This window comes from Centruroides vittatus, unplaced genomic scaffold (genome assembly GCF_030686945.1).
Source record: "Centruroides vittatus isolate TY-2023 unplaced genomic scaffold, ASM3068694v2 scaffold_149, whole genome shotgun sequence".
NCBI classification, from domain to species: Eukaryota; Metazoa; Arthropoda; class Arachnida; order Scorpiones; family Buthidae; genus Centruroides; species Centruroides vittatus.
Window position 1 is genome coordinate 2,833,857 of NW_027122681.1, and position 14,400 is coordinate 2,848,256.

Here is a 14,400-nt window from a genome sequence, read left to right on the forward strand (position 1 = left end):
AAGAATTAATGGGAATGAGTGATTATTTATTATGACATTGTCACAATGTCGGGCTTCAATTTTTAATCATATTTTTAGTTTTTTTAATTTAAAATATATGCTCTCCACATGAAATTAGTAGTGTCTTGCCCCTCTACATCATACTTTTCCTTTAACAATTTGAGTTACACTGATCATCTGTTTACTGCTTTCAGGGTAAAACTTTTGAATTGAAACAACATGACTTCTGGTGAAAACCAGAAGTTCGTATATAGTTAATTGGGGCTTCCTGCTCCTTGTCTCGGATTTCATCTATCTAATTCTGTTCTCGAGATTAAGGAAAGACAGATGGACGACATTGGGAATTTATAGGTCTACAATTTCTTCAAATTGCACCCTAATGATACAGACAGCTGGATGGGTTGAACAATTAAGGTGACAACCATTCAATTATCTATTCTGGAGGGCCTGGCGTTGAATCCAAGCCGGTCGAAAACTACCAGGAAATTTTGGGAGTTGTTTGTCCAGATATATATTTTATCTGGCCTCGTCCCTCACCACGTGAACATGGCCGAACCCATAACAAACTCACTAGAAAAAAGGTCCTCTTATTGCCCACAGGGTGGAAAGAGTTAAAAATAAGGGAAAGAATGATTCAATGACGTTCCATCATATATATAATTTTAGTTTAACTTTTAAATACAGTTATGCAAGTTTATAAAATAATTTGTGACATGAAATTTAATAAATTTTATTTTTATTTTTCAGATTCAAAGTGGTTATCATTGCATAATAAAATTAGCAGTATTAGTTAGTATTAAAGTTTTTAAATATGACAACTCAAGAAAGAAGTGCAGTTGAAAAGAAATTATTAGAAAATCTTCAGAATGATCTGAGATCATTGTCTAATGAAGCTAAAAAGAAACATCCTCCTTTAAAAGAGGTAATTTATATGAATGTTTTGCATAAAGTAACATTTTTAATGTATTAATAACTTCTTAAATATAATATTTTTGACTAACATCTTCAAGATTCTGAACAAGAAAATAGTCCTTTAAAAGATTAAAAAATTTTTAATTTAATATTCAAGGACTGTATTCACAAAAGTGTCATTAACGATGATAATGAATGCTAACAATATCATTAAAAATAATGTAATAATTTATTGTAGATGTGATTTGCAAAAGCTGCTTGTAGAATACTGTACAACTGATGTCAAAGTAATTAGTCTGTCTATGGTAAGAATCAACTTGAGAGCAACAGTGCACGTGATGCCACTCCAGTTAAACCATTTCTGTATGTTGAAACCATTCCTCTTTTAAATTACAGTAGAGGATCGATTATCTGACCCCCGATTAACCAACTTATCGGTTAACCGACTGCATTCTGGTCGGCAAATTCAAATGTCCGCTAGTGATGTGGCGCTACAATATTTGGTTATGTCTTGGCTACTTTAATATTATTTTTGTTAAATTTTTGCATGTTTTAGCTGGCAGCACTGGCTCGACCATGAAAGGGAGGCTAGTATTTAAACCAGGCCTAATACACTATACTAATAATGTATTTTTACATACTTTTCGGTTATCCGACTTTTCAGTTATCCAACCAACCCCAGTCCCCAATTGAGTTGGATAATCGATGCTCTACTGTATATTTTGAGACACTATGAAGTGTTGATACTAGACACTGGACTTTTTTGCATCCACTTTATTTTCTTATGTACTTTACCGTCTTTAAACTAATTATTTAGTGGATGTGAAAAAGTCCAGTGTCTAGTATCAACACTTCATGGTGTTTCAAAATGTAATTTAGTTAAACCAGTAAACACATTCTCTAATGATGTCGGCACTTTTTGCTTAATATGCCAGGCACTATGGGAATTTTATTTTGTTTTCTCTCATTAAACGGCAGAAATACTTTTCTGTTAATCGTGTTTCTTTCTTATATCATTCATTGACTGTAAAGAATTATGCATTTAATTACTACTACAGCAAACTTGTATTCCTATACCAGAACATGAAACTTCCATAACATTGTTTATAATGGTGGAAACATGTTATCAAATGAGGAAGAAAGCAGAAGTAACTTGCCACAACTAAGTAATCAATGGCTGATGCTCATTAGTTAATACCTAAGTTGATTCTTTCTATAGACAGATTGTAGTTTCTTCTAACAAGGGTATAATAAAGTCATCACTTCCATTGGCTGTGGCCAATAAAAAAATTAGTTTTACTCCTCATTGTTTCAGAAATTGTTTAGTGATGGTAATCATTGAAGAAGAAGAGTGATACGAAATTTTATATATTTTTTTAAAAATTGGTTATTAATGTAAAGAATAATAATGGCTTTACATAATGAATACATTCTGTAGTGTATAAAATTGATTAGATCACCATGACAACATATTATATATTAAAACAAGAAATAACTACTGTCTGTTGGCATTAAACAGTTTTTATCAACAAAAGTGTTTTTTGACATTTTTATCGATGTCATCTTCAGGCAAAGAACATAACTTTGGAACATGAAAATTTTAACAAAGAGGAACATTAAATATTCGAAAATGGAACACGTATTTTCGAATACAATATGAAATATTCAGAAGGAAATTCAAATATTTCTAAGTTAAATTTAAACCAACATAGGCACGAGAACAGCATGCGCATAGAGATAAATTAGTATGAAATAATGCAATCTGTTCTGATTTGTGTTGATGATAAAAATTGTTTAATGCCGACAAAGAGTAATTATTTCTTGTTTTAGTGGATTCTGCGGTTTGACTAACAAATATATTTAGAACATTTTTATAGTAAACTTAAAATAATAATTTGTTTTGAATTAAATAGTAGAAATGAAAGAATAAATGAAGAAACTGTATACAATTACATGTCTATTTAATGAAATGTCAGATTTGTATAGAAACCTAACATATAATTTATGTCATTATATATGGATCAAAAAATCTCATAGAAATAAAGGAGTACAACTGACATTCATCATTGATAATATACTTTAGTCCAATTTTACATAAATCATGGTTTGTATAACTAGTTACTCTAGTTGTTGTTACTTGATTAACATGAACACCATTTCTTACAATAGATTAAAACTTGCCATTACGGTGAAATTTTAATATGCAAAACAACAAGTATTGGCTAGAACGATATGTGCTCTCTTAGGACATTTTTATATATGAAAGCAATGCTCGTTGATTAAATTAAAATTACTTCTTTTGACAAACAATTATAACTAATAAGTTTGAAAACTATATCATTAATAATTAGACAAGATAATTAATAGATTCAGTGTAAATGTTTATTTCCAGTGTTGACAATGAGCTAAGTTTCTACTGCCATCTTGAAGTGATGGATAATGACACCCTTCTGTTGTCTTAAAATAATGAATGTAGATTAACATTTTAATTAGTGACATGTTTTGTGAATAAGTTCATGCATCATTATACTCTATAACAATAAAATATTATCATTATTTTAGTAATGACATATTCATAAATCCAGCCCGAAATTAAGAATTTGCAATTTACGTACATACTTCATATCTAGGGATTGCAATCCAGCAGTGTTTTCAATCCAGCTGGATTTTTGCTGGACCAACATTATTCCAGCTGGATCCAGCGCGGATGTATTTTTGGTGCAATAAAGTGTTATCTATCTATCATCTATCCAGCAATTTATGGTATTTTTTAAAGAAATAAAACATTTTTTAAAAAATACTTAAGAAACTTTCATTATTTAGACTGGTCACTATAAATCAGTAAAACTTCTTACACATTTAGGTAGTAAACTTAACTTTGGTTCGGTTTAACACTTGAGATAGAGATAATTAAGTTTAAATGTTTAGTTAGATTATAATTATAATGTAATCTTTAAGTTAAATAATAGCAAAGGTAATACTACTAATTAATTTATATTAATATATTATAATAATGTAAGGATGGATAATCAGTGGCTAAGTGGCTATCAGTCTTACCAGTTTTCTTATATAGGCTCTACATATCAGTTTGTAGTTATTTATAAGTAATTTAATTATTAGTGTTAGTAAAGTAGTGAGTAAGTAATTAGTTATTATTATCACAATCATGAATCACATACATTCATATCATCATATATCTAAGATATTGATACTTATTAATTTAATTAACTATTTAACTAACTAGGTAGTCTCAGTTTCTCACTAATTTTCACAATAAAATTGCCTATCGTAGCCCACTAACCACTTATAGAATTAAAGTTAAAAACTCATACTTAATAGAATTAGAGTATAAGTTATAAAATATTAGTCTTGTCTTGAATAAAGTATTTTAAAGGATTAAATAAAATTAAATCAATCACTTCTGTTATTTTTTTGACTTTTCTGGAAGTAGGATCTCGAGAAACAAATGGTATTGATGGTGTTGTCTCCCAACCTACTTCTTAATGAATTGCATATATATCCCGCTGCGGAGAAGGCCCTTTCTGCCTCTACGCTAGTTGGTTTCTTTCTTTCTTTCTTGTTTATATGTAGACCCTAGCCTGCCAGAAAGGTTTCAGGATCATCAAATAATCATAAATCGTTCAGTCACATGATTCATTGACGTCACAACCGACCGTAAATTAGAATTATGCACCAGGACTAGGAGAGGAATTACTTATTTTATTTAGCGCGAAGACACTTTATTTAGCGAGAGCGGAAAGTCAACTAGCAATTAGATCAGCAGAAGTAAAAGGGTGGGCGGTGCGGTATAGAGAGGGGGTGTAGCATGTCCCGCACTGAATGGCAACGTCACTTTTGCTGCCGAGCGATAGTGCACGAAGCAAAGTGGCAACCCAACAACATAGACTTTTGCACCATTATTTAGAAAGTTAATTGAGTATTTGTGGATCTGCAGTGCTGGATCCAGCAGGCTGAAGAATGTGCTGGATCCAGCTGGATTGCTGGGTGAGGGATCCAGCAATTGCAATCCCTATTCATATCTGATGTGAAAATGCAATATATTCAGGGCCTGAATTCTTAAGTCAGTCAAAATTTAAATTTTCGGATTATTATTGGATTGTTTCACTGCTTAATTTAAATATAGCCTTAAAATAGTATGGTAGTTTGAATTGGATTATATCATATCAGGTACATTAAACATTTTAAAATCTGTTTTCAGTTGTACACTGATTTTATAGATACATAAACAATGTCACTTATTACAGCACTTCACGACTGCATTAATTTGACATTATGTATTTAATTTATAAAAAGAACTTATACAATATTCAATTAATACTTTAATATTGTTTGAAAGTTTTATTTATATGGGATGTGAGCAATGAAAAGTTACCTTAAGTTGGAAAAGTAAATTTTGCTGACGAACAAAAATGCTCTCTTGCTATCCTAAGTTTGATTATTTTGCATGGTGTTGTGATGCTAGTTCTGGCTATTGCATGGTACTTTGCAAATATGTTACCTCGTTATACTCATACCAATACAGCTGACCCTCGATAATCCAACAGGTATGGGACCAAAGGGGTGTCGGATTACCAAAAGTGTCCGGATTACCGAAAGTGATTACATATTTGGCATTGTTTTGCTAGCAGTAGCCTACAATATTCCTACATTTTATGAGTAAAATGCTGCCTAGGTTAATATGGAAATGAAACACCCATTTCGGTTAACTAAAACGTGTTTATTAAAAGAAATATGGAAGCCAATAAATGTACATACAGTATGTATAGGCATAAATAATACAGTACTACAGAACTGCTCACGGAAAACACAAGAAATGTGTGTTATCGTGTAAGAATTGGGTGGGGAGATTCATGTCGCGACATCCTACTGTGCAAGCAGACACATAATGGGACGGGGACTGCGGTGACCTTGACGGGAGGTGCGTCGGACTACTGAGCATGTCGGATTACAAAAGCGACAAATTATCAAGGGTCAGCTGTACTCGTTTTGTTATCAGAATTCATTCATTCAGTAGTGAGCTTGTACATCTGTTTGCTGTTGAAAATTGTGAATTAATTTATTAACTGAAAATTGTAAGATGACTTATCATTAGAAATGTTTTACATTCACACTAATGTCCTCTGTAACATTATCAAATTGAATAGCCATTAAAATTTTGCATAATTTTCACATTCTATTATTATAAATTGTTTTTTTTTAATTATTTTCCATGCAAATGTGAAGTTTTTTTTCTGAAAATTATAATTTTATAAATTAAATTTTTAAAATTTTACATCCCACTCAATATTTAACCACTTGAGCTGAGTTTTTTTTTTAAATAATTCTCTCAGTCCGTAGGATAAGATGCACTCAAAAAATGATTTTTTCAACGTAAAGTATCTTTATATAGATTGATCTTATATATGTAGAATTTATGTAAATAAAATATTAACATTTTATAATATTTATAGGCTGCCGAATCTGGAATTATAAAAGTTAGAAATGCATCGGGAAAACACGACGATCTTCGTTTAGGTAAATGGTATATTATTATAATTACTTTTAATTTCATTCTTGCATTTTTATGTTTAGAACAATAGCTATTTTTTTTGTTTTGATTAGCCCACTCTTATTTTATAAATCAGTGGTTCTCAAACTACAGAGAATGGGGGATTTACTAGGGATGCGATAGAAATTAATAATAATGTTTGTTTCCAAGTATAACTACGTTTGAAGTTGATATACATTTGTTTTGAAACAGCCTAATAACTGCCTAGGTAGTAACTAAGTCATTCACAACCTTATGGAGCAGCAAAAACTTTTAATAGCTAACATTTTTGGTTTAAATATGACTGAACGTCCATTGAATATTTGAATATTGAATGAATATTTAATGTCCATTTAAAGTTTCTGTCACTCAAAAAATTGTGAATAACTTAGTTACTATGTAGACAGTTACTTTTTATATTACGCTATGGCTTTGCTGGCTAAAATGTGTCATAAGATTGTTTTTAAAGATTGCAAGATGGATACAAAAGTTTGTAAACCGGAGAATGGTTATTAAATATGACCAAAAAATGTTATATAAATAAACATCTCTAAGCCCGGTGAGTATATAATAAATTACCAACGATTGCCTAAAAATCGGGCTATAAATTGGCTAATTAAATATAGATATAAAGTAAATTTGTTACTAGAGGTAGATGTTAGGCACCATCTCTTATCTAAGTTAATAATTATAATTTTAAATAAATATTAAATAAATTTAGAAAATTTGGAATAAAAGAACTGACCCCGGGCCGGGCGAAGACTCACTCGGGGTCCTGGTGGTGTAACTGGCAAGTGCACTGCACGGCAAGCGGAGGTTGAGGGTTCGAGCTCCGCTTCGGTCAGTTCTTTATTCCAGAAGGTTCTAAATTTTATTTAATATTTATTTAAAATTATAATTATTAACTTAGATAAGAGATGGTGCCTAACATCTACCTCTAGTAACAAATTTACTTTATATCTATCATTTAATTAGCCAATTTATAGCCCGATTTTTAGGTGATCGTTGGTAATTTACCAAAAATGTTAGTTATTAAAAGTTTTTGCTGTTATAAAGTTGCAAATGACTTAGTTAAACTTGTTTTGTTTGAAATGTCATTATATTCTATCAAGAATATTCTATCAACTATATAATTTTCTTAGGGTGTTATGTTATTCTAGTAAAACTAATTTTTATATCCTAAAGAAAATTATAGTTCAGTATTCTGTTAGATAAACAAGAATATTTCTTTAAAAAGTTTGAGAATCACTTTTATAAATACATCTTTAAATAACTGGAAGCAAAATTCATAATTTTAAATATTTTACAAATGTTAAGAATATACATGGTATACAAATTACAGTTTTATCACTGTTTAATGATCTAATATAAAATTTAATAATGACGAATCTTCTAAAAATACATTGTTTAAACTTTTTAATTAGCATTGTTGTCGGAAAGTCCAGAAATTCTTGAGCCATTTTTTTTGGGATGTGATACAAAAAATCCAAAAATCGTTCAGATTTGTTTAACTGCCATGCAACGATTAATTACTCAAGAAGCAGTTTCATTGGTAAGAAAATTTAAACATTTTTAAATTACATTTGAAATGTTCATAATATTTTTATATGAAAATATTAAACAATATATAATTATCCATACTGTAACTTACGTATAAAAAGTAAAAAAGTATTGTAATATAGCAAAAATTATTGTTAATATAATTATGCTTGTGTTTATTGTGTGTAAAATACACTTGTAAATGCACAAACTTGAAGGATTATGATTAAAATTTGATTCGAATTCCATGGAATAGAAAGTAATTAATCGAGAAACTATTTTAATTATGTTTTACTAATTGAAAAATGTGTAGACAAAATTCATTATCCATTGAAGAAATTATTTGTAGGATCCATTTCAAGTCTAACGAAGAATTATCAGTCTGGTAGCATTTTAAGTTCAGAATTAGGATCTAGTTGATAGGATTTGATGCATTGGAAAATTAGAGAGAGTTATGAAAAAATATATTTAAAAAATTTCAGAAGTCTAAAAGCATGTTGAGAACAGAATCTTCAAAAAGAGAAGTGACAAGAGGAAAATGTTTAAATTAAAATAATGTGACTTCTGGAAGCTCGGAAGCTCATATATAGTTAAGAAGGGCCCCTCCTGTCCGAGCTTTCCGTATCTGGTCTTGTCTTTCGTCTGTTTAACTCCATTCTTATGATTAAGGAAAGATGGACGGACGACAGTGGGAATTTATAAGTCTACGATTTTTTCAAATTGCAGCCCAATTACATAGGACAATTTCTAATTTGTGTCAGAACCTTAACATATGTAATTTATGTGCAGATAATGGATATTATATAAATTATAATAAAAATCAAAAACATGAAAGTTTGATTTTTATTAAAATTAGATTTTAATTAATATGCGATAAGAGAATTAAGAAAATTTCACTGTAACAAATATCTAGCATTTTATACTTACATTAAATTTTCTTAACTAAAATGCATTTTTAACCGAGAATACTTGTAGGCACATAGGTGCATACCAAAAATTGTAAACAAATTGCAAAAAAAAAACACTTGAGTATTTAGTAAACAGTTGACCTTGGTGTTTATTTTTTACAGTTCATATTTTAAATTTTTCTAGAAATTATCAAACTACAAATCAGAATGAATGTCAAGCAAATAATAAACTTTCAAATAAAAATAATAATTGCATTATATATCAATATGTATAACTCGGTTAAAAAATATTTTTTACTAGTGTAATATTTATAATTTGAACATTGGTATTTTAAATGATACATAATTTACATTTTTGTTTTTTAAATTTTTAGACGGCAGCCACAAATATTATTTCGTGTCTTTGGAGTTTAATGGAAAGTGGAACCGAAGAACTAAAGTTATTGCAAACTGTAACATTGTTGTTAACAACCAATACAATAGTGCAAAAAGAGACATTATCTAAGGTAAATTTATAATACTGTATTTAAAAATAGATATTTAAAATCTTATTTACTATTGCCGTCTGCAGGTTAACTTGGAAAAATTGAAGAAGTACTCTATTATTTGTTGTTAATTTTTTTTTATACTTTTCTGGCTGTTACATGGGAAAGTATTGTAATCACGTCAAATTTGACTCTTTGGATGTTTGCAAATTTTGACATTTTGAGACCCTTGAACAAGTGTTGTGGAGTCTGATGTTTTTGGTTGGAGTTGGTAAAATTCTTTCAACTCTGGCAATGAAGTTTATTATTGGTAAAATGTGAAGTAAGAAAAACACTTATTAATTAATTAGTATTTAACCTATCATTACTAGACTGCTGCTCTCACTTTTATTTTAAAACACTTGTAACTTGGATTTCTTTGATGTTTTGGGCCAAACCCTCATCTACCTTCCTTCCCAAGTATCCCCTTCGACAAGATATCGGAATCTGAAATAATAGTCATTGCTAACACACTCGGAGCAACCTTTGTCACTCGTGTTGGAAAAGTTAGGGCAACACTCATAAGCAATTGTGTGTCTTTTTTGCAGTAGTACGATTCTAATTGCAAAGTAACATTGTATATGTGTACTAAACATGGAACGTGATTAAATTATTTTCAAATGGTTGGGATGAAGAGTCTAAGGAAGAAAATGTAGGCTCTTGGCAGACAATGAGAGTGAGGATCTGCACATGAAAACCCTGAAAATGTTGAGAAAGAAGCTAGATCCTTCACAGGTAACATCAGTAGGAAGAGAAAAGTGTGCATATTGCCAAAAAGGAAAATAGCATCTAGGTGTATAAAATGTACTTCGCTGATCTGAGGATACCACATAATAACAATCTGCAAACAATGCCATTTTAAAAATCCAGATCAAATAGATTCAGAACTTGAATACAAATTATAATTAAGTTTAACAATAATTTCAGATATCGTGTTTCTGTTTCTATCGTCGAAATTAATTTTAATGTATTCTAACAGAAGTAAAGTAAGTTAAACATTAAAATCTGTATTATTTATAACAAAATATACATATAACTTCCTGATTCAAGTCAAATTTATCAAGAGAAATCATTAAAAATACGAAAATATGTAGGATGAATGTGACAAATCCAATCACAGGGAGTGCCGGGTTAAAGAAACTTCTTAAAATAAGGACACTTGGATAAAGTTACATATCAAAATGATATTAACCTATAAAGGCTGTTTTATAGCAAAAATGTTATGTGTATCTCATACAACATGCTCTATACTTTCTGAAAATTGTTTTTAATTATGTAAGGTCCACCAATGGCTGAGTGGACAAAACCACCAAACTCTTGTAGTTAGATGTGGGATCGTGCCTAGAAAGTAAACACTTATGGTATCCCTTCGAAGCGCCATGCTTACCTTTACCAAACAGAAGTTCCCAAGAAAAAATTTGACTTTCATTTTAAGTGCCATAATTTTTACTTGGCACAATATTATTTTTATCCTGGATGTTTTACTTTGGATATCAATTATTTTTTTGATCAATTTGACTAATTTTTTCACCTCTCTTCTTTTGGTTTCGAATTTTAGCTTGAAATAAATTTCAAATTATAGTTTGAAATTAGAAAAAATAATTTAAAATAAAGAACGTTTTATAATATATAAAATATACTTTCAGGCACTCGTTCTTTGTTTTCGTTTGCATTTTACAAAAAATAGCACAACAAACAACACCGCATCGGCGACCGTTAGACAGTTAGTGGCAGTAGTATTCGAACGGGTGCAGTCGGAAGATTCCACACCAAACGAAGGTATTTCGATAAATTTTGAGTTTTATAACTTTGTAGAAATACTTCATTTATCTATTTGCATTAATATTATTATTAAAATTATGTTTAAGATAGGATAGGTGATTTAAGTTTAGAAGAACTCAAGACTGGTAGTAGACATCCTCCTAAGTCATTAAGACCTTGCGCTGCAGATGCTTTTTTGTTATTTCAGGTATTGGTTTTAAGAGAATAATTTGTATTTAGTTAAAATGGTTCAATGAAAGATATTAGTCTTAAGATAAAAAAGGAAACATTAAGTTTAAATATTATAAATTATGAGAATATTATGTTTATTAACATTAGAATAAAGTTTATTATTTAAATAGATCTTTTTAAAATGCATTTTATTTATAACTCCTTCATATCGATACAGTTTTTGAAGGTATAATAAGTATAATACAATAATAATCAATGGATAATGTGTATAAAAGTAATGAATTTTTTAATCTGTTATTTATTTTAAATTTTTAGCATATATTGAAAAGTATAAAATAAGTTTATGCTTACCTGTTTACAATTTGTTTCTTTTCGTTCTTAGTAAATAAAAATTATAAATCAATTTTCACATTGAAATTTTAATTTATAATAATTTAACATTTGATAATTTGCAACTTTTATTGACTTAACTAACATTGAAGATATTTTATAAATACAGTAGAGAGTCGTTAATCGGAATCAGTTGGGGACTGGGGTTGTTCAGATTAGTGATTTGTTCGGATTACCGATTATGTACGAAAAAATATATTAACCTGTCCGATGTTCAAATTTTTCTCAGTTGCGTGTCGCTCTCCGTGTTGAATTTTCGTCGAATTTAAGCCTAACGAAAATTTTTATAATAATAATCGAGGCTATCGTATCGTTAAAAATTATTTCTTCATTTTGTACAAACAAAATAAATATGTTGAAGAATATAAAAACATGAAAATTATACTTTAGAAGTAAATCTAGTATCAAAAACGTTCGATTCAGCACAACACGGTCTGACTGAAAATTGTTCCGATTACCGGCGATTCCTATTACCGGGGTTTAGATTAACGACTCTCTACTGTATATACATTAAAGTGGATTTTTATTGGCCAGAACTTTGTCCAATGACAGGAGACCGTGCTGATCTTTAAAGAACCATTTGAATGAAACACTCTTGAAATTATGCCATTCTTAGACTTTTGCTTAGAGTTTCATTTAAGTTATTTGGTGGACTTTATTGTTTTTCCACTTGTAACAGTTATTCATCTGTATTTTGTTTTTTTTTTTTATGGTGATTCTGGGTGCGATATGAGCATGAGGGATGAGTAATCATAGTGAACCTATCAAGAAAATATTGTTTACGATGATTAGATGCTGACAGCCAGATAGTTGAGGTTTTAAGTTGTCAGTCTACTGTGCTGAGGAACCTGGGATTGAATCTGGGTGGGCAATCTCAGGAATTTGTGGGCAGTCTGTCCCAAATATGTTGTGCCCCGTCTCTCACCATCCTCTTTATGTGCCGACCAAATTTGTGACAGATATGGAAAAAAAGGCCCACTGAGTGAAAAGAGTAAAAAATTGAAAATGATTGTATTAAGAGTTTGATCTATCATTGATATCTTGATGACTAGCTCAGATTAGATGTTATCAAATAGCAATGTAAGGTAAGTGTCACTTGGCAGTTTATGAAGTGACGTATATCAATTGCACAACAATATGCCAAATTAGAACGACGAGGAGGATGATTTGTTTCAAGTTTGGCGATTTGATGCATACTACAGTTTTCTGTTTTTGTAACATATTTGGAAGACTAATTTTCTGTTATTCAACTTGTTTCTACATTTGAAAAAATTATAACATATAAATTCCTATGGTCTTCTGTCTGTCCATCCTTAATCTCTAGAATGGAATTAGATCTGGAAACCTTAGGGACAAGAGACTCCCAATAACTATATACAAACTTCTGGTTTATACTGGAAGTTGCATTATTTTAATTCAAAGCTCTCCTCTGAAAGAAGTTAGATGACCGGTACAACTCTATTGCTAGCAGGAAAAGCATGATGTACAGGGACAAGACACTACTAATTTGAGATTAAGAGTATATATTTTAAATTAAATAAATTAAAAAATATGATTAAAAATTGTAGCCCGGCATTGTGACGATGTCACACTAAAATAACTGCTTGTTAGAATATATGTTTTTAAGTTTATTTTAGTTTAATTGAAAATTATAAATGTTATTTATGTAATTTAAAACTATATTGCAGATTTTTAATAACAAATTTTTGTTTTAGGATTTAGTTCAGTTAGTGAATGCCGACCAACCGTTCTGGCTTGTCGGTTTAACAGAAATGACGAGAACTTTCGGGTTGGAATTACTAGAATCAACCCTCACTACATTTTCTGATGTATTCTTTAAAGTAAGAATAATTTTGAAAATTTATTGATTCATAAATTTTTACATAGTTAGTCTTTGATATACAATACGCTGGTTTAAAATGTTAATTATATAAAACTGTACAGAAGTAAACTTAAATTAGTGCTGTTAAATTTTAGTAGATTGGCAATTAAACATATAAATAAGTTGCTTTTTTTAGTCAGTTTAAGTGAGTTTTTTTTTTACTGGGAAAACTGTCATCAGTAATAAACATTGCCTACCAATGGCCAAGTGAATAAAACCACTGAATTCTGTTAATTGGCTGCAGGTTAGCACCTCGCCAACAAACTGACCATGTGTTTTTGTAACATTTCAGTAGGGTGCAAGTTTCCCATAGAAAGTTGGCTTGGAAGTATCCCCTCAACAGATTGCCCACGTGTCATATTGCCACATACAAACAAACAGTAATAAACAATAAATTATTATCATTTCCTTTAAAATAATTTACACAGCCAATAGCTGCTTATGAATAAAAGCACTTAAAGAATGAAATCCAAGGAAAGATAAAACTGAAATTATTTTTTAGAAATCAAAATTTTCTTTGTCTGAAGCATTTCAAAGAATTTCTTAATTTTGTTACAAGTAATAATGTAGAAAAAAGAAATAGCTTGTCTTGACGTTATAAACCCTTTCATTGTTGATAGGCTATTCGTTTAATGTGTATTTAACTTGGGGAAAGAAGCATACTTAATTTAGTCTATTATTATTCTGTTTCCACTGGAGTTACATAAGAAAAATTCCAGTTACTTCTTTGGGTTGTTTCTCATT

The 14,400-nt window shown here is 29.9% G+C and overlaps 1 protein-coding gene across 2 annotated transcripts in view; it reads left to right on the forward strand.

The window, feature by feature from the left end:
* Positions 1–726: 726 nt before the first annotated feature.
* mon2 (Mon2 homolog, regulator of endosome-to-Golgi trafficking) overlaps positions 727–14,400 on the forward strand; it is a 60,765-nt gene continuing 47,091 nt past the window's right edge. For both annotated transcript variants that reach the window (XM_067284924.1, XM_067284925.1), the window contains exons 1-7: positions 727–922; positions 6,384–6,447; positions 7,885–8,012; positions 9,282–9,413; positions 11,078–11,210; positions 11,300–11,400; positions 13,490–13,615. In XM_067284924.1, the coding sequence (XP_067141025.1) occupies positions 812–922; positions 6,384–6,447; positions 7,885–8,012; positions 9,282–9,413; positions 11,078–11,210; positions 11,300–11,400; positions 13,490–13,615 (795 nt within the window). In that variant the 5' untranslated portion in view covers positions 727–811. The remainder of the gene's footprint in view (positions 923–6,383; positions 6,448–7,884; positions 8,013–9,281; positions 9,414–11,077; positions 11,211–11,299; positions 11,401–13,489; positions 13,616–14,400) is intronic.